Source organism: Macaca fascicularis, chromosome 14, assembly GCF_037993035.2.
Source record: "Macaca fascicularis isolate 582-1 chromosome 14, T2T-MFA8v1.1".
Lineage (NCBI taxonomy): Eukaryota > Metazoa > Chordata > Mammalia > Primates > Cercopithecidae > Macaca > Macaca fascicularis.
In genome coordinates this window covers 117,212,934-117,237,943 of record NC_088388.1, presented here as the reverse complement: position 1 = coordinate 117,237,943, position 25,010 = coordinate 117,212,934, and the positions used below count along the sequence as shown (strand labels likewise).

The 25,010-nt window shown below is 42.2% G+C and overlaps 1 protein-coding gene across 8 annotated transcripts in view; it reads right to left on the bottom strand.

Annotated features, from left to right (window-relative positions):
* Positions 1-23,632, bottom strand: part of UBE4A (ubiquitination factor E4A) — a 41,212-nt gene extending 17,580 nt beyond the window's left edge. Inside the window, exons 1-14 of one of the 8 annotated variants that reach the window (XM_015435785.4) lie at positions 23,539-23,632; positions 21,089-21,280; positions 18,323-18,453; positions 17,897-17,922; positions 17,397-17,558; positions 12,820-12,993; positions 12,087-12,199; positions 9,974-10,126; positions 8,972-9,131; positions 8,350-8,552; positions 7,960-8,151; positions 6,380-6,713; positions 4,873-4,993; positions 1,450-1,754 (exon numbers count right to left, since the gene is read on the bottom strand). In XM_015435785.4, coding sequence (XP_015291271.1) covers positions 1,450-1,754; positions 4,873-4,993; positions 6,380-6,713; positions 7,960-8,151; positions 8,350-8,552; positions 8,972-9,131; positions 9,974-10,126; positions 12,087-12,199; positions 12,820-12,993; positions 17,397-17,517 — 1,876 coding nt within the window. In that variant the 5' untranslated portion in view covers positions 17,518-17,558; positions 17,897-17,922; positions 18,323-18,453; positions 21,089-21,280; positions 23,539-23,632. The remainder of the gene's footprint in view (positions 1-1,449; positions 1,755-4,872; positions 4,994-6,379; positions 6,714-7,959; positions 8,152-8,349; positions 8,553-8,971; positions 9,132-9,973; positions 10,127-12,086; positions 12,200-12,819; positions 12,994-17,396; positions 17,559-17,896; positions 17,923-18,322; positions 18,454-21,088; positions 21,281-23,538) is intronic. The other 7 variants (XM_074015316.1, XM_015435788.4, XM_005579805.5 and 4 more) reach the window with 7 other exon arrangements.
* Between the last annotated feature and the right edge of the window lie 1,378 nt (positions 23,633-25,010).

The following is a 25,010-nucleotide window of genomic DNA, read 5'->3' as shown; positions in this document are numbered from 1 at the left end:
ATTTAAATTTTTATTCAAGTAAATATATGAACAGTAATGACACAAAATGTTAACACACCAGTATACTAATATATACATTTTTAGTCTCAAGGTTAACTGTGGTTTAAACCCTTCAGATGTGTGAGGACGCCCTAATAAAGATTAACATGTTAGGTGATGGCGGTAGCCAGACTCCAGGATGGTCCTCCAATGATCACTGCTTTTTGGTTCATGACCTTATGCAGTCCCCTCCCATATTCACTCTTTCAGAGTAGAAGATAAACTCTGAGGCATACAGCAGACGTGATGCTATGTCATTTCCAAGATTAGGGTATAAAAGCTTACAGTCTCCATTTTGGTCACTTGCTCCGGGGGAAGCCAGCTGCCATATCATGAGTAGTATTTAGAAGACACATACATGGCCTAGAAAAGAGGCTGCTGGTCAATAGCACAAGCAACTGAGGCCTGTCAACAACCACATGACTGGGCTTGTAAGTGGATCCTCCAGCCCTAGCAGAGTCCTCAGATTCCTAAGGCCCTGACAGCTTGGCTACATAACTTCCTGAGGAACTCTGAGTCAGAATCACGCAGCTGAGTAAGCTGTTTGCAGTGTTGTTGTTGCTATTTTGTTTATTATTTTTTTTTGAGACAGGGTCCTGCTCTGTCACCCAGGCTGGAGTGCAGTAGTGCAATTATGGTTCACTGTGGCCTCAACTTCCTGGGCTCAAGCCATTCTCTCACTTCAGCCCCCTGAGTAGCTGGAACTACAAGTGTGCACCACCATGCCTGGCTAATTTTTTAGTTTTTGTAGAGATAAGGTCTCCCTATGTTGCCCAGGCCAATCCTGAACTCCTGGGCTCAAGTAATCATCCTGCTTCGGCCTCCCAAAGTGCTGGGATTACAGGCATGCACCATCATACCTGGTCTGTAGTTTTAAGCTGCTATGTTTTGGGGTAATCTGTTACGCAGCATGATATGACCAATACAATGGTTAAGAACACATAACCTGATTAGATTGGCAACACCTGCCCACCCCTCAATGACTCACTGACACACACACACACACACAAACACACACACACACACACAAGCTCTCTCTCTCTCTCTTTCCCTTCTGAGTTAACCAGTAGGAGCTAATTTTTTTTCTACAAAAAGGACAGGAAAGGTTAGATGAATGTGTAAGTTGAACAAATATTAATGATAGGAACTAATAGCTCTGAAAACTCTGATTACACTTAATCCTTTGAAGATGATTTTCTGATATGCACAGCAGTGGGGACACAAGGTTGAGGAACAAATTGTTAGTCACCCAATACTTTGACCAGTAGATATTATCTAAGTTTGAGTTGTTTCTCCGAAAACAACTGAATGATAATGAAGAAAGGGTATTTTGAGGATTAAACTTCCAAACTGACCCAGTTAAACTCAGAAGGCTATAAATAGGACATTCCCAAGGGAAAGCCTGCTTACCTGGCACATAAGCCAAAGAGCTGTAGCCATCTGGCAAAGGAAAGGTTAGCTCTATTGGTTGTGAGCCCTCATTGCCTATGGCCAGTTGAACCAGTAGAACAGCCATGGACACCTGCAAGTTTAGGCAGTTTTGTAGCATTTGTGGCTCTGTCATGGCAGTCTTGGTAGAAAGATAGATGGTCATCAATCGTTCAAACTGCTCACGAAGATTGTCAGCAGCAGGGCTAGAACTCTGCTGAGCATCCCGCCAGGCAACCTGCAGCCGATGCAGATTTTGGTTGATTTTTACCATCTGATCATGCAACCTGCCCCCAAGAAAGCAGAAGAGATCGGGTCAGGGAAAACAGAAAGTCACACACACACACAAAAACCAAACAAAAAACCAAAAAAAACCACCTCAATTATTTATCTAGTCTTCTCTTTAAGGATAGTAGGGAGTTGCAGTTGCAATGACACAGAGGGCACTCACAAAAGTTTTTGACAGGACACAGGCAGGGTGCACAGCAATGGGAAAACGTTGCCAAGTATTCAACATAATCGAAGCTAATTGCAAATAGTTAGCAGCCTTCGGCTGAAATGCACTATCCAAAGAAAGGCAGCTTGGTTGAGTAGGGTGTAGAATGGGCTGTTACTACATAAAATAAATAATTATTAGGCAAAGTACAAGAAGCCCAGCAGGATGGTTTTACATCACATAAGGGCAATGATCATACTTTGATGCAATGATCACACTTTGATGGGGTTATATGGATAGTCTTTCTTCGGTTAGTAGAAAACTAAGCTGGTGAAAAGGGACTCTAGATTAGTAATGACCACATATAAACTAGTAGCCACCTGAGATGCAATCTAAGAGCAGCTTCCAGCACTCTGTTGTTCAATATTAAATTAAATTATTCTTCAGAAAAGGTCAGCCTAATATTCTCTACTGAAAGGAAGACACATAATTCAAAGTTACGGATAATGGTCCAAAATCATTTCCTTTGGCTCTGTAGATAATGTCTTGGCTAGTTAATATTGGGAAACTAGATGATATTCATTTTTTGTTTGAACCTAGGCAGTTGAGCAGGTTAAGCACATGCTGAACTTTTATCTACTGTCTTATTTAGAATGTCTATGATGGAGATTTCTCTCTAAAGATATAATTTCATTCCTCCAGCAATGTGTTGACTGGGTAGTTTTGAAAAATGCTCTGCATCAATTCAGGTATCTTGAGAAGGTATTAAAAATTGCTATTCCAGCCGGGCGCGGTGGCTCAAGCCTGTAATCCCAGCACTTTGGGAGGCCGAGACGGGTGGATCACGAGGTCAGGAGATCGAGACCATCCTGGCTAACACGGTGAAACCCCGTCTCTACTAAAAAATACAAAAAAAAAACTAGCCGGGCGCGGTGGCGGGCGCCTGTAGTCCCAGCTACTCGGGAGGCTGAGGCAGGAGAATGGTGTGAACCCGGGAGGCGGAGCTTGCAGTGAGCTGAGATCCGGCCACTGCACTCCAGCCTGGGCGACAGAGCGAGACTCCGTCTCAAAAAAAAAAAAAAAAAAAAAAAAATTGCTATTCCTAGTGTCCCTTTCTATGACTGCGTTGCTGTTTTCTCCCTCTACTTATACCTGTCATAATCAGCTAAATCAGAGGAAAACAAATTACAGAATAATGAACAGCCAGAACCAGAACTGTTTTTGGAAGTCATACATTCTAGTTCTAAAATCTTCACATTTCTAGAATCTTCTTTATCTAATGTCTTTTGTGGTCCTATTGATCTCATCAGACTCCCTTATAAACATTTCCTTAATTTTTGCCATTTTTGTCTCTCTGTAGAGTTAGAACTTGGTCTTTTTTTTTTTTAAATTAATTAATTATTTTTTTTTGAGATAGATTTCCATTCTGTCGCCCAGGCTGGAGTGCAGTGGCACGATCTCGGCTCACTGCAACTTCCGCCTCCCAGGTTCAAGCAATTCTCCTTCTTCAACCCTAACCCTAACCCTCCTGAGTAGCTGGGACTACAGGCACGTGCCACCAAGCCAGGCTAATTTTTTGTATTTTTAGTAGAGACGGGGTTTTACCGTGTTAGCCAGGATGGTCTTAATCTCCTGACCTTGTGATCTGCCCGCCTCAGCCTCCCAAAGTGTTGAGATTACAGGTGTGAGCCACTGCGCCTGGGCAAACTTCATCTTTTATCACCAGGAGTAGTAATGAATTTTTTTTTTTTTTTGGAGACAGGGTTTCACTATGTTGCCCAGGCTGGAGCGCAGTGGTGCAATCTCAGCTCACTGCAGTCTCAACATTCCGGGCTCAAGAGATCCTCCCACCTCAGCCTCGTGATTAGCTGACACTACAGGCACATGCCACCACGCCCAGCTAATTCTTGTATATTTTGTAGAGACGGGGTTTTGCCATGTTGCCCAGGCTGCTCTCAAACTCCTGGGCTCAAGTGATCGGCCTGCCTCGGCCTCCCCAAGTGCTAAGGATTACAGGCATGAGCCACCACACCTGGCCAGTAATGAAAATTTAAGAGCAGAAAGTGCAATACAAAATGAAAACAATTCCACTTTCCCAGATCATAACAGAAAGACAGCAATTTAATTTTTAAAGTTTAACAGGTCAAAAGTTAAAAACAGGTCAGGCACAGTGGCTTATGCCTGTAATCCCAGCACTTTGGGAGGCCAAGGTGGGTGGATCACCTGAGGTCAGGAGTTCGAGACCAGCCCGGCCAACACGGCGAAACCCCATCTCTACTAAAAAAATACAAAATCAGCTGGGCATGGTGGTGCATGCCTGTAATCCCAGCTACTTGGGAGGATGAGGCAGAAGAATTGCTTGAACCCAGGAGGTGGAGGTTGCAGTGAGCAGAGAATGCGCCACTGTACTCCAACCAAGGTGACAAGAGCGAAAATCCATCTCAACAACAATGAAAGTTAAAAACAAATTTAAGAAATCTGGACAAAGCTGATTCATGAAACACAAATAAATTCATACAATGCCCCTTTTCTATTAGATTTTAATGTAAGCCTTTAGAATAAGCTCAGATTATATCTCTAAGACTCTCCTTCTCTCTTTTTTTTTTTTTAAGAGACAGGTTATCACTCTGTCACCCAGGATGGAGTACAGTTGCACAATCATAGCTCACTGTGGCCTCCAACTCCTTGGCTAGAGCAATCCTCCTGCCTCAGCCTCTGGAGCAGCTAGGACTACAAGCATATGCCACCATGCCTGGCGATTTTTTTTTTTTTTTTTGGTAGAGATGGGGGTCTTTCTTGCCCAGGTTAGTGGTCTTAAACTTCTGGCCTCAAGCAATCCTTCTGCCTTGGCCTCCCAAAATGCTGAGATTAAAGATGTGAGCTTCTGTGCCTGGCCAAAGACTCAATTTCTACCTTCTGGTTATCAACACAACTCAACTGTTTTTTCCTAATGACATCAGAGGAGTTACCTGTGAAATCCCAAGTACAAGGTATACTCTGTCAGGGCAAGGTTCTCTGTTACAAGGTTGTAGTTCTGTGGAAACTTTGGCTCCTGCACAGCTGGGATCAAACAGGTTTCTTTGTCCAAACCTCAAAGAGGTTAAAAAAAAAAAAGACAAAACAAGGGTAAATGTCTTGTCACAGACATCCATCTTGGTCTCCAGTCTCCTCTTACACTCATTCAATTTCCATACTGTTAGCAGTGATATCTTCTTAAAAACATTTCTTGTCATATTAGTTCTTTGTCTAAATGTATCTTTTGGCTTCTCACCGTCTACAGAAATACAGTTAAATCTTTTTCACTTGACCATGAAATCACCAAAAATTAAAAGGAATAATACTATAGATTGTTTCAAGTGATAGGCAATAGATCATTTGTATTTATTTTGTGTTTTTCTGAATTTGATTATTTGCTTTTGAGCAGTTATCATGTTTACAATTAGAATTATAAAACTGGAATGAAATATACCAAAATTAAGAGTGATTTCACTTAGAGTGGTAGGATTATGAGTCATTTATTTTCTTTTCATTTCTCTGTACTGTCTTCTCCAATCCAGCCCCAACTATCTTCCTCCCTTGACCCATTTCCTCCCCAACTGAACCCCATCTACCCCTTGCCCTAGCCACATTGAGCCTCTCACCATTTCTTAGTCAAGACTTTCCATAGTTGTATACCTTTACACTCGCTTTTCTCTCTGTATAAAGGGATCCTCTTGCTTCTTTGCCTGGCAAAACCTAACTTGTCTCTCAAGACTCAGCTACGAAGACCTCCAACTTCTGCAGAATTGTTTACTCCCTCCTCTGTGCCCACACAGCTTAGCCCTATACCGTATTATAATTATCTGTTCATATATCTGCCTTCTGGAGCCTGAGTTCAAAAAGGATGAGGACTCTGCTTTATTCGTTTTTATGATGTATGAATGAATGAACATGCAAGGCTGCCAAATCCGGAGAGAAGGTCTCACTAAAGTACAACATTTAAAAGCTACCAAGTGTTTTTTTTCTCTTCTCAAAAATCTGTCTTTAAAAAATTCCGGCCGGGCACAGTGGCTCACGCCTGTAATCCCAGCACTTTGAGAGGCTGAGGCGGGTGGATCATGAGGTCAAGAGATCAAGACTATCCTGGCCAACATGGTGAAACCCCATCTCTATTAAAAACACAAAAAATTAGCTGGGCGTGGTGGCACGCACCTGTAGTCCCAGCTACTCAGAAGGCTGAGGCAGGAGAATTGCTTGAACACGGGAGGCAGAGATTGCAGTGAGCCGAGATAGCGCCACTGCACTATAGCCTGAGTGACAGAGTGAGACTCTATCTCAAAAAAAAAAAAAAATCTAAATAGCTCTTGTTTCTGCCTCATCTTTTTTTGAGAAAGGAACTCTGTGAGAAAGGATAAGGGAGTGAATGCTTTACACATTACACACACACACACACACACACACACACACACGGTTTTGAGAAGCCTGGTTCTCCCCTACCTCTCATGTGTACATTTTTAATTTTTCGTTCTTCATCGTTCAACTCCTTGAGGGCACAGTATGTGGGATTAAAGGTGAGGAGCCGAGAGGATCTGGGTTTGCAAAATGGCTGGCATAGCTTCAGGAGAGCAGCACCCAGATTCAGAAAGAAGGCATCCGAGGCATACATTTGGAAAAAGATTTCTGGCATCTGATTGGCCCAAATCTTGGTGCGGCCTGCATTTGCATGCAAACAGTTTCCAAGCCAGGACAAGATACAGTGTTTGGTTTCTGGAGAGAGCTGGAGTAAGTTCTTCAGCATCTGGTAGATCTTTTCGTGGAACTGAGCCATGAACTGTTCAACCAGAAAACACAACCACAGAACGTTCCAGTTTCACAATCCTAGTATTTTTTATTCCCAAACCTTAGCAACTGGCAGTTTCTAAAAATATGCTAATCCTAATCTTTCCCCTCACTCTCTGCGCCTTATCCCCTAATTTGATTTTAAAATATATTTCTGGGCACTTATAATTTTCTGATCAGCTGCCGAACCGTAGATGGCATTACATAGTATTAGAGCATAGGTCTGTAAATTTTTTCTGCAAAGGGCTAGACGATAAAGATTTCTGGCATTACTTACCGTACAGTGTCTGAGGCAATTATTCAACTCTATCACTGTAGCGTGAATTCAAACCACAAACAATACATATACTAATGGGCATGACTATGTTCAATAAAACTTTATTTATAAAAACAGGCGGCAGGCCAGATTTGGCCACTGCTAGTTTGCCATGCCCTGCCTTAGAGAGTTGTAATGATTAATGAATAGGAGACTTAAACTAATAAATAAGAAACTTAAATCCCCAATTCAATCATTTAAATGCCTCATGTTGGCCAGACCTCTACTATAATTTATGTGAAGAAGCCCAAATAGAGAGGGCATAGGTTAGACAGGAAAAGGAAGAAAAACTGAGTTTATAAGCTAGAGTTCAGCCAAAAGGTTTTCAGAGCTAAAGGTATAGCTCAGTGAGAAAAATGAGGGTTGCAGGGAAGTAGCTGTAGCAGTGCTACAGCAAAGGGTAAGGAGTAGCAGCAGCTCATTCTTAACCCACACAAAGGTTTATCCTCTGTTCTTAGCATATGCTAAAAGGAGGGCTTTTTTTTTTTTTTTTTTTGAGACAGAGTCTCATTCTGTCATCCAGGCTGGAGCGCGATGATGCAATCATGGCTTACTGAAGTCTTGACCTCCCAGGCTCAAGTGATCCTCCCACCTCAGCCTCCCGAGTAGCTGGGACGACAGATGCTTGCCGCCATGCCCAGCTAAGTTTTGTATTTTTTTGTAGAGATGGGGGTCTCACTGTGTTGCCCAGGCTGGTTTCAAATTGAACTCCTAGGCTCAAGCGATCCTCCCACCTTGGCCTCCAAAGTGCAGGGATTACAGGCTTGAGCTACCATGCCCAGCTTTAATTTATTTATGTGATGTAAAAGCCAACTAGATCAATTTGCTTTCCCAGAGAGGCTTGAGCGGCCTTATCTGTATCTGCTTTCTGAGAAAAGTATTTTAAGGTCAGGGGCTGGGATGCCCTGGTAAACTGTTCCACCTGATGGATGTTGGCCTCCTGTACTTTGATCTCCTGGGGGCTGGAACGAGATGGATTCAAAAAGTAGCCATGATTTTCTACAACACCCGGAGTCTTTAATAAGCAGGAGATATTCAGAATTACTCCCAGCAAGGTCTTCTGGTACATTTGCCCATTGGTAGGGTCCTTGGGCTGAATGTATTCTACAAAAACCTGTAAGAGAAGACAAGTCCTGCTTATTCGTCTGCATGGTGAGATAAGGTGATGGGGTGGGAGGGCCTCAAAACAGTTAAGTTGATACAACAACCAAGCTATCTTTTTCTTATTTTATAGGTAATATTACAGTGTCTTCAGGATAGGGAAGCATTACACATCTAGCTCAACTGAATATATATCATCTTTCAGACCTACCTTTGCCATATCTTTTTGCCTAGTGAAATAGAGAAGAATATCCAGATATGCATACAAAAGGATCTGACAGAGCTCGAGATCTTTTATTCGGCCCAATAAAACATCAAACACTGGAATCATGACTTCTGGAAATGTTCGAACTTCCTCATCCAATATCAAGGCTTCAATGACCTCTTCCAGAAACTCAGTTACATCTTCAAAATCTAACAGAAGACAAATGAGAGAGAAAGGAGGGCACAAGAATTTTTATACGCCTTTACACGCTAGCTCTTTACTTTCAATAATTCTTTTTTTTTTTTTTTAAGAGATGAGGGTCTTGCTTTTTTGCCCAGCCTGGAGTGTAGTGGCTATTCACAGGTTTGATTATAGCACACTACAGCCTCAAACTCCTGGGCTCAAGGAATCCTTTTGCCTCAGCCTCCACAGTAGATGGGACTACAAGGGTGTGCTACCATGCCCGGCTTTATTCTACTGGTACTCAACCTCAAAGATCAATATGTGAGCCCTCTTCTTTAATCTGTACCAGAACCATAATGGCTCTGAGACTTTCTAATGCAATTAGTGAAATTTTAAATCTGAAAATCAAAATGTAGAGGCTTACAGATTTTGCTCATGTACTCACGGGCTCCCTGGATGGCTTCTAACATCAAATCTACCAGTTGCTCATGGATGTTTTGGTCAACATAGATCTCGGGGGTGAGAAGAACTGTTCGGGTATTAGACACAGTGAGGTTTCTGCACTGCACTGCAAAGGGTAGCAGGTTCTCTGGAACTTTGGTAATCTGCAAACAGCATGAAGAAAAGAGCGAATAGTCTAACTCTAATCTGGAATGAAAGTAGACACAGTGAATAGAATAGAAGAGACAGACTGGTCTACTGTGGATGCTTGAAAATTAGAGATTCAATCCTTGGCTTAAGGAATCATCTATCTGCCTATTTAAAATTCCAATCCTGGAAATGTCAGGCTTAGCCTACTCTAATTATTTACATCTCAGTGGAAATGAATTCATGAGTCCTTTTCTGTTTTTTGAGACAGAGTCTCGCTCTGTCACCCAGGCTGGAGTGCAGTGGTGTGATCTCAGCTCACTGCATCCTCCATCTCCCAGGTTCATGTGATTCTCCTGCCTCAGCCTCCTGAATAGCTGGGATTATAAACGTGTGCCACCACGCCTGGCTACTTTTTGTATTTTTAGTAGAGAAAAGGTTTTGCCACATTGGCCAGGCTGATCTTGAACTCCTGGCCTCATGTGATCCACCTGCCTTGGCCTCCCAAAGTGCTGGGATTACAGGAGTGAGCCACTGTGCCCAGCCTCATGAGACTTTTTTAAGGATGTGATTTCTAAAGAGGTTTTAGAAAGAATAGGAGGCACTAGTTAATTGGGGAGAAGGGTGGACCCCAACATACAGAAAGCAGAGACTAAAGCTTTAGTGCATCTGATATCCAGTGTTCTAAACATACTATGACATATATAAATTGATATAAAAGCTTTACTGTCCCTGATATTCAGTTCTAGACATACTATGACATACATAAATTGATATAAAGACCGATCCAACTCTGGCCTACATGCTAAAGTCATATCCAAGAGGACAATATAGTATTCAATGGAGATTATTCCTTTACCTCTTCCTTGGCTCTCTGGAAGCAGGAGTAAAGGTAACAAAAAATGTGCCTCTCCCCTGCATCTCGATCAGCAGAGAGATTTAGCGTTGTAGAAGAAGTCATGTTAATTAAGTGGTTGCCTGGATCTTGAAGTAATAAGCGAGCGAAGAGGGCCTATAAAGAAAAACAAACAAAAATACTAAACTATTGCAAAATTAATCTTAGAACGTTAAGATGTAAAAGGTAATTCTGATACAGGTTATTAGCAAGAATCACAGATTTGAATGTAGAGTGAAGGAGAAAAAAAGGGCCCTGTATCTTTTCACTTTAGAAAATATTAGAAAATTATGGTATATATAAAGTTATCCTAAACTAAGCCTCAAGTGTCTAGTATAGCCCCAGCATAGAGTCGGCATTAAAAGACTATTTGTTGAATGGTGCTGAGATCAGTGATTAAACTTAAATGTGAAATCTACTATTCTGTGTGATTGTTGATCTCATTCAGACTTATATAAAGATACTCTAAATGTGAAGTTAAACTGCAAGGTGTCAACTGTCTTTCCTACCAAACTTTTATTCTTTTAATGTTACTCAGGCACCTGCAAGGTACAACGCACTGTTTTTTTAAAGTGCTGTGGTTTACAAGTTTGTCTCCAACAAAATTCATGTTGAAATTTGATTTCCATGTGGCACTGTTGGAGGTGGGGCTATCGGGAGGTGTCTGGGTATGGAAGCTGATCCCTCATGAACTGCTTGGTGCTATTCTCAAGGTGGTGAATGAGTTCTTGCTCTCACAAGACTGGATTAATTCTCATAGGAATGGATAAATTCCCTCCAGAGTGGGTTCTTATTAAGCCAGGACACCTCTCAGGTTTTCTCCTCTTTGCATGTGTCCTCATCGTATGTGCCCTTTGCTAACTTCCTCTACCACGCTGTGAGGCAGCACAAAAGCCCTCACCAGCGGCCAGGGACATGCCCTGAAACTTCTCAGCCTGCAGAACTGTGAGCTAAAGAAACCTTTCTTTATAAATTACTGTTTGGGTGTTCTTTTTTTTTTCTTTCTATAGACGGGTCTTTCTTACTCTGTCGCTCAGGCTGGAGTGCAGAGGCTCACTGCAGCCTCTGCCTCTCAGGCTCAAGCAATCCTCCCACCTCAGCCTCCTGAGTAGCTGGGACTTCAGGTACATGCCATCACAGCCAGTTAATTCTTTGTATTTTTTGTAGAAACATGGTCTTGTTGTGTTGCCAGGGCTGGTAACTCTTGGCCTGAAGAGATCCTCCCAAAGTGCTGGGATTACAGGTGTGAGCCACTGTGCCCAGTCACAGGTATTCTTTTATAGCAACACAAAACAGACTAAGATAGAAAGGATACAAAGAAGAAAAAGTGATGAGCCTTGTCCTTAAGAACTTAAGTTTAATAGGGGAGATAAGACAGGTACATAAGAAAGCTGCAACATGAGATAGGAAGTGACAATTCCCATAAGAGATTCAGAGGCTGATTATTCTAGGTACCCAGAGAAGGAAGTAACACTTTTATTTGGCAAGGCTTTGTAATTTTTTTTTTTTTTTTTTGAGGTAGTCTTGTTCTGTTGTCCAGGCTGGAGTGCAGTGATGTGATCTCGGCTCATTGCAACCCCCACCTCCTGGGTCTAAACCATTCTCCTGCCTCAGCCTCCCAAGTAGCTGGGACTACAAGCACCCACCACCATGCCCAGCTAATTTTTTGTATTTTTAGTAGAGATGGAGTTTCACTGTGTTAGCCAGGATGGTCTCGATCTCCCAACCTCGTGATCCACCTGCCTCGGCCTCCCAAAGTACTGGGATTACAGGCGTGAGTCAATGTGCCTGTCCAAGGCTTTGTAATTAAGAAGGCATTTTAACTGGTTCTTAGAGGATGGGTAGATTTGGACATGTGGCCATGGTAGATAAAAAGATTCCAAAAGAGGAACACCACAATGTTAGAGATGCACATCCAGGTTAATTGGCCTTCTACTGGCAAAAAAAAAAAAAAAAAAAAAAAAAAGAGAGAGGGATGGACATATGGACACAAGCATAAGTTGGAGAACAGTGAGCAGAGTTCAGGTGCATAGCTAATTTTTGCTAAGGGTACACATTAGGAACATAAGAATATTACCTGCTCAACATTGCTCATATCGAGCCAGTCTTGATCTTCTAGCTCTACTGCCATTTCTTCCAAATACACACAACGGCTGGGGATGCCATTCCCGCTTTTCAAGCTGGGATCACCTGGGAAATGGTTTTAATATGATAGGTGAAGCATTATGCTTTTGTCTTATACAGACAACTGATCTTGACAGCATCACTCTTGAACTGCAAATCTGACTCAGGAATACCAGAATGATCCTGATACACAAAGAACATCTAAAGATTCAAATCTTTTTTTTTCCCCTCTAGTCACAGAGAAAGGGATTTGTTATAAACCTAGCATCATGACATTTAAAGAGTAAATCCCAGACATTAGTACCAACCTTGGGGTTTAACCACAGACAGGGCACAGAGGGCAAACACTCTCTGATGCCTCTGAGCGCTCCCATCTGAAAATTTAGGTTACCTCTGAGAAGAAAATCAGTTTGGCTACCATTCCATGTCCCTTTTAAGGTAGTAAAGGCAAGTAGCTATATAGTGCAGTCAGTATTGAAACGGGAACAACAGATCTGTGTCTAAATACTGTTTTTAGATCATACCAAAAGCTTCACTGAAATATAAAACCTGAGTTTCAGGGAGTGCAGTGAGTAGGTTTGTATCTAACCATTAGCTGTAATCGGTTTCTAAGAGCAAGCCCCTAGCCCAAGTTCAAATAGGAAGGGTAGAATCATGAAGATATTGGCTACAAGTTTGTAACTCACTGTTGTCCAGAGTAATAAGGAAGATCCTTTGGATCATGTGATTGATGTTGAGTTGCTCACATATTTCTTGCTGTGATCGGAATGAGCGGCTAATCTCAGCCACAGAGTAATCGAATTCATCCAGGCTCTCTGACACGCTATTATCCGAGTCATCTGGGCTAGCTGGGAGTTCATCTGCCAGAAAATGTATACTGTTAAATGTTACACCCCTTTCTTTAAGAGAGAATCAAGCATACTACCAAAAATAATAAATGTAACCAAGAGGATGATAATTTTGGATGTAAAACAAGCTAATCATCTAATTAGTGAACATCTCAAGTCAGGGAAGTTAAGTATAGGGTTTTGAAATTCCTGGCTATAAATCCTACCACATTTTACAAAGCAAAAGTTTTATTTCTATCCATAATTATACTCCACACTGCCAGAAATAGCAATATGTTATCTTCTCTACAGAATCCTAGTGAACAAAGAATTACCTAATAGATCAAAATGCCTTTAATTATTTTAAATGTACGGCTTTTCTCCCTGATTTTAAGAGATCATATTTGTTTTAATAGTTCTTAACTGTACAGAAAAATATAGTAGAGAAAGTCTCCTGAACCAATTCCCTAAAGATACTTAACACTGTTCAAGAATTTTTTTCTATTCTGGTGCTAATATTCATTACTATCTTTTAAATTTTAAAAAAAAATGGGATACTATACATAGCTGTTTTCAGCTTGCCTCTTAATCAGCACCAACGCCTTTCCTTGTTAGGTCATTTAGAGGCCTACCTCATTCTTTTTAATGGCTGTATTGTATCACATCTCTTGCATGCCCTGTGATTTAAGTAGCTACTTTCCAACTGATGAACAATAAGGTTGTTTCTAACATTTCATGATTTTAAATACTGCACTGAATACAACTTAACTCTTTTTGTTTACTTGTATGAGTATTTCTACAGGATAAATTCACAGTAGCAGAACTGCTAGATCAAAGAGCTTGAATATTTAAAAAGTTAACATTTACTGCCAGGCATGGTGGCTCACGCCTATAATCCCAGCACTTTGGGAGGCCAAGGTGGGCGGATCATGAGGTCAGCAGATTGAGACCATCCTGGCTAACATGGTGAAACCCTATCTCTACTAAAAAATACAAAAAATTAGCCGGGTATGGTGGCACACACCTGTAGTCCCAGCTACTTGGGAGGCTGAGGCAGCAGAATCACTTAAACCCGGGAGGCAGAGGTTGCAGTGAGCCGAGATTGTGCCACTGCCCTCTAGCCTGGGTGACAGAGCGAGACTTCATCTCAAAAAAAAAAAAAAAGTTAACATTTACTACCAAGTTACCCTCAAACTGTTCTGATTTGCATGCAAACCCAACAGTATATAAGAGAGTGCCTGTTTGAATCGTCACACATTTTATAGGTAAAAAAACTATTTAATGGTTGTTTTAATTGGCATTTCTCTAATGATTGATGATAATAAATTATTTATTTATTTATTTATTTATTTATTTTTGAGACGGAGTCTCGCTCTGCCGCCCAGGCTGGAGTGCAGTGGCCGGATCTCAGCTCACTGCAAGCTCCACCTCCCGGGTTCCCGCCATTCTCCTGCCTCAGCCTCCCGAGTAGCTGGGACTACAGGCGCCCGCCACCTCACCCGGCTAGTTTTTTGTATTTTTAAAGTAGAGACGGGGTTTCACCGTGTCAGCCAGGATGGTCTCGATCTCCTGACCTCGTGATCCGCCGGTCTCGGCCTCCCAAAGTGCTGGGATTACAGGCTTGAGCCACCGCCCGGCCGATAATAAATTTTTTAATCATTTGGTTATAAGTTGTCTGTCACATCTTTTGTACCTTTTTTTTCTTTCTTGCTCCTCTTTTCTTATTGATGAAATTCCTTCTATTTTTATTTTATTTTATTTTATTTATTTATTTATTTTTTTGAGACGGAGTCTCGCTCTGTCGCCCAGGCTGGAGTGCAGTGGCCGGATCTCAGCTCACTGCAAGCTCCGCCTCCCGGGTTTACGCCATTCTCCTGCCTCAGCCTCCCCAGTAGCTGGGACTACAGGCGCCCGCCACCTCGCCCGGCTATTTTTTTGTATTTTTTAGTAGAGACGGGGTTTCACCATGTTAGCCAGGATGGTCTCCATCTCCTGACCTTGTGATCCTCCCGTCTCGGCCTCCCAAAGTGCTGGGATTACAGGCTTGAGCCACCGTGCCCGGCCTTTATTTTAATTTTTTAAAAAAAATTTCTGGGCCGGGCGCGGTGGCTCAAGCCTGTAATCCCAGCACTTTGGGAGGCCGAGGCGGGTGGATCATGAGGTCAGGAGATCGAGACTATCCTGGCTAACATGGTGAAACCCCCTCTCTACTAAAAATACAAAAAACTAGCCGGGCGTGGTGGCGGGCGCCTGTAGTCTCAGCTACTTGGGAGGCTGAGGCGGGAGAATGGCGTGAACGCGGGAGAATGGCGTGAACCCGGGAGGCGGAGCTTGCAGTGAGCCGAGATCACGCCACTGCACTCCAGCCTGGGAGACACAGTGAGACTCCGTCTCAAAAAAAAAAAAAAAAAAATTTCTGTCCTCAAAATCTGCTCCCATCCTTTGATTTTTTTTTTTTTTTTGAGATGGAGTCTCACTCTGTTGCCCAGGCTGGAGTGCAGTGGTGTGATCTTGGCTCACTGCAACCTCCGCCTCCCAGGTTCAAGCGATTCTCCTGCCTCAGCCAAGTAGTTGGGTCTACAGGCGCCCACCACCACACCTGGCTAATTTTAGTAATTTTAGCAGAGATGGGGTTTTACCATGTTGGCCAGCCTGATCTCAAACTCCTGACCTCAGGCGATCCGCCCACCTCGGCCTCCCAAAACGCTGGGATTATAGGCGCCTGCCATCACGCCTGGCTAATTTTTATCTTTAGTAGAGATGGGGTTTTGTCATGTTGGCCAGGCTGGTCTCGAACTCCTGACCTCCAGTGATCTGCCCACCTAGGCCTACCAAAGAGCTGGGATTACAGGCGCGAGCCACTGTGCCCGGCCCCATCATCCATGTTGAATGACTACATAAAAGTAATGTGATTCACTATATGCCACATATGAGTCTGTATCTACTTTTCTCTATTGACAGAATGGTTACTCTGAAAGTCCAGGTAAAACTCTCTAAGTAAGAGTTGTTTCAGTGTGGTGAGTATAAGCTCAATATAGGAAGCCAAAGGTTTTGGCAAAGTACTAATTGCTAGTGGAAACAGGTTGGCTCTGGTGGCATGATAAACTCAGTGTAAACAAACTAAGACGAAGAGGTGCCAAAATAGTAACAGAAGGGCATGTGCCTGCAATGCTTCCAACTCTAGCCAGATTTATGTCTGTTTATAGCCAGAAGGACAAGCGTTCTGTTGCTCAGCTGCTATACTGTTGAGTTCTTCTCTGACCTCCAATGGTGACAGAAGCTAAGAATCTGTTTGGCAAAATTTCCCTCAGCCACATACTCATAAATCATACTTTCTCATTCCTTATTTTTCCTATTTTTCACTCTGCTTTCTCCCCTACAATCTTCTAAACCAGTTTCCCATTCTGGGCCTGTATCATAGAATTCTGGGAGAGATTTCAGAGACTGAAAATATCATGTTAAAAAAAATCAACATTGACTTTGTTTTTCCCTTGCATCAATCACTCATCTGTCTTGCTTTTACCTCTTTTTTCTTCAGCCCTTTCTGAAAGGCCAAAAGTCAGCTATGCACCTGAATGTTTTTTTAAAAAAATAAACAAAGGGAAAATGCAAACACTTCTCCTTCTCTCAAAAGAAAAACACTATTATTCTTTTCAGAGAGAGAAGGGGAGCAATTTCTGGTTTGAAAGATTGTGAATATCTCCAGAAGACTAACATATTTGAGAAAAATCCTAATTCTTCTAGTGTATATGCTCCTTATAGGAGGAAGCTGGACTTGATTTTAAATTTGGTCCCAGAAAGAAAACCATTTTTTCTGATTAGTGAGATGTTATTCTGATTTTTTTCACAGTAAGGCTAAGGATCAGATTTTTTTAAAAGTCTGTCCTAACAGGACTAAGCTACAAACGATGCCACTCATTGGAATAGAAGAAGCACTTTGCTTGGGAGGGCCTTTGAAGTGCTGAGCTTAAGAACAAGTCTCATTTGCCTACAGGTCAAAAAAGCTTTTATAGTTCCTCCTTTTACATCTACTTTCTATAGCTGCACATGACTTGCTTTCTACACCTACACTTACCACCTCAGTGTCCTATGTTAAAAACATTTATTTAAATAGCTTTTACTAGGTGATTTTTTTTTTTCTTTTAAAGAAAACAGCCTGACAGCTTTGGGATCACAACTGGCATCTGTTACTATGGAACCACCTGTTATCTGGTCTCTTTTTGCACAGTGGAGAGGACAGGGGAGGGGAGGGACTCAAAACAAAACCAACAACAAAAACGAACAAACAAAAAACCCCAATTTCTGCTCTAAACAAACAAAAACCAACTTTTGTCCCAAACTTAAATTCCAATTGCAATTAAGGACTCAAAGAAACGTAATTTGGGAAGACCCCATTCTAGGTCATCTTATCTCCTGCTATTGGCTCCTCTACTTACCAGATTGTTGCTTCAGCTGCTCTTTTTGGATTGCCGCAAACTGTTTGGCATCAGCCAGGGAGCCAAAAAGAGCAGCAAAGGGGTTACTTGAGATGTTGTTGTTATTCTCCTGGTCTGTCATTTCACTTTAAGGTATCCTCCATCCAGACCTAGGGGGAGGGGCTGTTCAAAGGACAGGTATGAGACACAAGAGGGCAGATAACACAATAGCTGTAATATACCCGTGGTTGTTTCTTTTCCCATTTCTCAAATACAACACATTTAAAAAGACTTTGGGTTAAGATTTTCCAATTCCTGTCCCCAAACTCAAGATGTTTTTGGCAAAATGGTTACAAACCTACCAGCTGGACTCGCTGGCTTGATTTGGGGATAGCTAAAACTAAAAAGTCTAAAACATGTTCAGCTGGAATGCATTTATCTGTTGATATGCTTTCATTTGCTATACCTTTAAGAAAATAGGTTAAGTGGAAAGAATTATTGAAGTCAAAGAGAGAACTCACCTATTAATTGTAATAACAATGTGGCACTGAAAAATAATAAGACAAGAATTATGGGTTTCCCAAGAATTATTAAGCTGGCAGTCTAGTTCTAATTCACTGGGGTGAGGACGAGGCACTTCTATGACTTGGGGCTGGGGCTGAAAATTCCTCAGCTACATATAAATTAAGTAAAAGCCATGTCTTAGATTTGGACTCTGGCAATCAGGTCTGGAAGCAGTTTAGCTGTATGTTGTGGGTTTTTAACATAGATTAAGCAATCTATTTATTTCTAGGCTTAAAAATACTGATATTTCTTCCATTAAAAATTAAATGGTCTTTGCTTCATGCTATATCTAACCTTCACTGTTTACCTGATTTCTTAAAATAATACTGAAGAAACACAAATTTCAACGGTCAGGTCTACTGTGTAATATGAAATATATATACCTCAAAGGTGTTTAGTAGAGCTGACTGAGCCTGCATTCACACTCTTCTGATTACATTTCCTCATTCGAGACCAAGGGAACTCAGTGGCACAAAAGAATAAGCAGCGCTCCCTGAAAGGCTTTCTCCCCTTTCTGAAATTTTAAAGCCATGACATAGAAATATTAAATACAACTCTGAAAAGGGTGGGAAGAGACAAAGGGTATGAATGTTCTGCTCACAAGGATCTTGAACTGCTACAAGGACAGAGACCTTAGAAATAGCGGGGGTAGGGGTACAAAGGAAGAAAAAAAGAACATTTGATCTACCTTTAGTTTATTGAGGCAAGACTCCTCACAGGATCATGTTAACAAAAGTTAGTGTGGGCCAGGTGCAGTGGCTCATGCCTGCAATCCCAGTACCTTGGGAGGCTGAGGCAGGTGGATCACCTGAGGTCAGGAGTTCAAGACCAGCCTGGCCAACATGGTGAAACCCCATCTCTACTACAACACGAAAATTAGCCGGGTGTGGTGGCTGCCAGGTGCCTGTAATCCCAGCTACTTGGGAGGTGGGAGGCTGAGGCAGGAGAAATGCTTGAACTCAGGAGGCAGAGGTTGCAGAGAGCCGAGATCACACCACTGCACTTCAACCTGGGTGACAGAGCGAGGCTTCGTCTCAAAAAAAAAAAAACAAACCCCAAAACTAATGTGGTCGAAAAAGTTACCCTTATTTACCAGAAAAAGAGATGATTTATAACATTTCTTGACAATTCTGAGGCATCTTCAGCACCTGCTTCATGCTCCTCTGCCATTTTTTCCACACAAGAGCTAACGGCTAATTAGCTGTAATGACTTAGGCAGTCTAGTCTCCTCTCAGTGCAGCTCAAAGCTTTACTTCAAGGAATTTAACTGTTATTTGGATTTTTAGTAGAGATGGGGTATCACCATGTTGGCCAGGCTGGTCTTGAACTCCTGACCTCAAGTGATCCTCCCACCTTGGCCTCCCAAAGTGCTGGGATTATAGGCATGAGTCACTGCACTTAGCCTTCTGTATTTTATTTTTTGCTATGTATATTTTATTTATTTATTTATTTGAGATGGAGTCTCGCTCTGTCGCCCAGGCTGGAGTGCAGTGGCCGGACCTCAGCTCGCTGCAAGCTCCGCCTCCCGGGTTTACGCCATTCTCCTGCCTCAGCCTCCCGAGCAGCTGGGACTACAGGCGCCCGCCACCTCGCCCAGCTAATTTTTTGTATTTTTAGTAGAGACAGGGTTTCACCATGTTAGCCAGGATGGTCTTGATCTCCTGACCTCGTGATCCACCCGTCTCGGCCTCCCAAAGTGCTGGTATTACAGGCTTGAGCCACCGTGCCCAGCCTGCTATGTATATTTTAGTCAAGCTTAATAATGTAAAAAGGGAAAGATACCATATTTAGTATTGAAATTAATGAGGGGGCTTTTCCCCATGTAATTACTGCATAAGTTTAATTATTTCCTCTAGTAAATGTAAAACCACCAAGAATTGTCTTATTGTTAGCTGACCACCCTTCTACTTCCATCCTAAAATACCTCAAATTCCAGAGGTATTTTTAAAAAGTATACTGAGCTTTTGTTATTTTTCTCTCTAAAACATCACATTCATTTTTTCCTTTGGGTATCCACTCCACTCAATCCAGAAGAGGTTGACCAGTTCAGAAGGGGTTGACTTCACCCACTAGCCCCAGGAATGAACATACAAGTCTGGCTGGGCTAAAAAGAATACAGCATTTTCCGGCCAAAGCAATTGATCCAGGAGTGGGCAAAAGACACTATGGAGGCCTAACAGAGTCAATGAATACCAGCTTCATGACTTCAGTTGAACCTACAGAAAAGTGTGTTTTTTCCTGCTTGAGTTGCTAGGCCGGTAAGTTAGAGTTGCCATCTTTACACCATTTAGAAAAGGCCTAGCCTAAAACCAAGGCAACATACACTAGAAAATAGAATTGAGAGATGGAAAGAGAAGTCTGGACTTTTCAGTTATAAAAACCAATAAAATTTACCTAAGTGCCTAAACCAGTTTGATGTTTTTTAAAACACAACTGAAAAGTGGCGAGATTATTACAAAGGACATGCATCACCTGCAACACATAAGCAGAAAGAAAGCTGAAAGCCAGGAATACAGCACATATGACAGAGAAGCTCTTAAGACTATCAAGAAGGCCAGGCACAGTGGCTCATGCCTATAATCCCAGCACTTTGGGAGGCTAAGGCGGGCAGATCATGAGGTTAGGAGTTCGAGACCAGCCTGACCAACATGGTGAAACCCCATCTCTACTAAAAACACAAAAAAATGTAGCCAGGTGTGGTGGCGTGCACCTGTAATCCCAGCTACTCAGGAGGCTGAGGCAGGAGAATGGCTTGAACCTGGGAGGCAGAGGTCGCAGTGAGCCAAGATCATGCCACTGCACTCCAGCCTAGGCAACAGAGGGAAACTGTCTCAAAAAAAAAAAAAAAAAAAAAAAAGACTACCAAGATAAACAAGAAGAATTTATCACCATAAATTGCATTACTTCCTTCTTTCTCCATACTATACTGTTGCACTGTATAAAGAAGCTAGCTTTCTACATTTTACCTCTACTTTTACTAGGAGTTTAAACTTTCTGCATTGTATTTCTAAGCAGATCTTCTGCATTGCTAGGCTGTAAGCTCTTCTGATTACATGTTCATATCTGATTATTCTCTCTTCTGTGTCTAGCATTATACATCACAATCACACAATCCTAAATAAGTAGTTATTGAATGGCTTCAATCTTACACGTAGTTCTTTCTGAACTCCTTGTAATCAACAGCATCACCGTGACCATGATCCTACTTCAAGGTAAGGGCTTTACTACTTGTCTTAGGTTGCAGTGGAAGGTCAAGCTACCAGGCTAGACGCTGGTTCTTTGGTATCTTGGCATGTGTAGAATGGTGGATGGAAATAAGTCTCTGTTGTCATCTCTACTATCTGTGAAAAACAAAAAGGTTCTCACCTACCTTTCACTAAGCTCATCTTTTTCACAGGTACGTCAAATCTGTGTACAAACTTTAGATTTGTTCAATGCACTTACCAAAGTAAATAAGAGTACCTAGATAATCACCCACTCTAAAGGTCTGATAAAATGAAACCTAAATATTTTGTTTAATATTCAATAATGTCACTCGGGATTTATAATCTCCTATTTTCAGGGCCGGGTGCAATATGTCACGCCTGTAATTCCAGCACTTTGGGAGGCCAAGGTGGACAGATTACTTGAAGTCAGAAGTTTGAGACCAGCCTGGCCAATGTGGTGAAACCCTACTAAAAGTGATTACAGGCGCACACCACCACGCCTTAGCCAGGCTGTAATCCCAGTTACTTGGGAGGCTGAGGCAGGAGGATCACTTTAAACTGGGAGATGGAGGTTGCCATGAGCTGAGATCACGCCACTGCACTCCAGAGCAGAGCCTGGGCGACACAGTCAGACTCTGTCCCCTCCCCACAAAAAAAAATATATATGTATACACACACACACACACACATATGTGTATATGTGTGTGTATATATCGTGTATATATACACACATATATGTGTATATGTATGTGTGTATATATATACACGTGTGTGTGTGCATATATACACACATATATATGTATACATATTTTTTCCTATTTTCAACACCATACAGAGATACAACACTATCCTGTTGTCAGACACTTTGGGATGGTACAACTACCAATCCTTAGAAGCTTTTGGATTTGATTCTTTTAAAATATGTCCTCCTTGAAAACAAGTTTCACTCTGATATACCTGCTGCAAAGATCTATATCTATAATAGCTGTCCTACAAAATTCTGTCACCTCCTCCTGATTCAAGCTTTGTTTATGAATAGTACCACTAATCCTTTAAGACCATTGTCAGCTCTCATGAACACACAACTGTGTTAACATCAGACTTGGTTTTTTTTTTTTTTTTTGAGACGGAGTCTTGCTCTGTCGCCCAGGCTGGAGTGCAGTGGCACAATCTCGGCTCACTGCAAGCTCCGCCTCCCGGGTTCATGCCATTCTCCTGCCTCAGCCTCCCGAGTAGCTGGGACTACAGGCGCCCGCCACCACGCCCGGCTAATGTTTTGTATTTTTAGTAGACACGGGGTTTCACCGTGTTAGCCAGGATGGTCTCGATCTCCTGACCTCGTGATCCGCCCGCCTTGGCCTCCCAAAGTGCTGGGATTACAGGCATGAGCCACCGCGCCCGGCCGGTATTGTTTTTAAACAGAAATATCTGGAACACTTTGTAAAACTGGGATTGTCAAAATCAAGCTCTATCAAATCATATCCTCCCATAAGGTCTGTGTCCTGGTAAATAATACATATATCATTTTAAAATAGAAATTAAAATATCAATTTAAAATATAAATTAAAAAACAATTTTCGTTGTTGTATGTTTCACCTAACACTATTAGGCCAGACGAATGTGGCAACAAAATTCCATCAACACATCTATCTGCAACCTAGAAGGATGTCAAGTCAAAAAGCAGACAGCAGTCCTTCTTGGATCCCATTTTATCGCAGGTGGGCTTCCACGTGACGCCAAAACAGTAAATGACAGTGAGACTAAACACATGCTTGCTCTCAGGGCATACAACTGAACCTAAAGGGAAGGCTCATCAAATATAAGGTCATGAGCCATGGTCACTCAATTTTAGAAGTGTCTTCTAAACCCAAGGAAACATGAAGCAGAGTGACCCAAGAGTTTTCTGAGGTGAACTCATCACCTGCCTTAAGAAATGTCAACACCCTGACGTATGCATTCAACTGGTTTGCTTACGACTCGCGATTAATCTTATCTTCTTGGCATCTGCCTATTTGTTATCTATTCTTCATATTTGATCCTTCCATGTTCCATAAGGGATTCGCAGGAAGGAGGGAGATCCACCCGCCTGGGGCACGTTCTAGAGAAAGTAAGTCAAAGATAGTGCAATGATAGCACTCCGGCCTGTTCAGGAGGGGCTTGGCAAAGATGGGAACAGAAATGTACAGAGAGACATCAGAAGCTGGGGCACTGTAAGGGGTTCCAAATCAGACAGGGTCGAAGTTCAAGAAAGAGAAGGTGCCTGGTTAGGAAAGCACAGGAGAAGGAATTTGGAGAAGATAAGAGTGAACAGGCATTAAGTGGCATTGGACTAGCAGAAAATATCACAATGCAAAGTCAATGACCCCGTCCCCTGAAGCTATTGCCTGTCTTACCAGAGCCTGAAGGGCTAGCAGCGACGACACGACAGAATCTCAGCGGCCGAAAGGTTCCCACTTCCGACTCAGCACATCAACCGGAAGTTACGTCATCAACAAGCGCCGGGGTTTGTGGAAGTTCATCTCCGCGCCGGAAGCACCGTGTGCAGGCTCACCCGGGGGACTGGTGCGCAAATCCGCCTACAGCGCATGCGCTAGCTGTATAGCTGCGGACTGGAGGCGGGGCGGAAGTGGCAGGAAGTGGCCTGGGGTCGGATTGTGGGGACGGGAGTGGGTCCACCTGGCAGTGCACTTTGGAGTGTGGAGTATGAGGCTGGGTTTTGGAAACCAGCGTACCGAGGGCAGATAAAACTGTGATCCCTGGCTCTGCTCGCAACCTCTGTTGGGGGTCTGCTCTCTTATTTTCCCACCAGTCCTATACCTTTTGGAAGCAGCTTCTGTTACTCTCTATTATTCAAAGGGATGACACTAATAGCAATAACAACTAAAAGTTTGTTATTGTGCTGTCTTCGGAGCAGTCTTTGGAGTGTGCTATCTTTGATTGGATTTCAGTTTTCTTCTCTGTGAAGTGGAGATGGTATACATCCTACAAGGTTGTTTTTGAGATACACATAAATGGCCGGGCACAGTGGCTCACGCCTGTAATCCCAGCACTTTGGGAGGCCGAGACGGGCGGATCACGAGGGCAAGAGATCAGGATACACATAAATAATAAAGGAAATAATTTTCAAGAGTTAAAAGCGCTGTGCAAGTGAAAATTCACAGAATGAGAGAAAATAGTTGCAACTCATATATCTGATAAAGGATTAATATCTAAAATATATAAAGAACTACAAGAACAAAAAAACCCCAAACAGTTCAGTTCAAAAAAGGGCAAAGGACTTGAATAGACATTTCTCCAAAGAAGATACATTCCAAGAGAATAACTATCCACTTGGTATCTGTGGGGGATTTGTTTCAGGACCCCCTGGGTACCAAAATCCATGGATGCTCAAGTTCCTTATACAAAATGATGCAGTATTTGCATATAAACTATGCACATCCTCCTGTGTCATCCTAGATATGCCTAAGTCATCTCTAGATCACTTATAATACCTAATACAATGTAAATCTAAATAGTGTTGTATTGTTTAGGGAAGAATGACAAAAAGTCTGTACATGTTCAGTACAGATGAAATTTGTTTTGGAATATTTCCAATTCATGGTTGGTTGAATCCATAGATGGAGTCCACATATATGGAAGGCCAACTGTACAAATTGTGGATAAGCATATGAAAGAGTGCTCAACATCGCTCGTCTTTAGGGAAATGAGAATAAAACGTAATACCTACTAGGATGGCTATTATATATAAAAAAAGGAAAGTAATTGTTGGCAGATGTGGAGAAATTGAAACCCTGTGCATTGCTCATGGCAACGTTAAATAGTCCAGACTTTTTGGAAAAACAGTTTGATGATTCCTCAAAAAGTT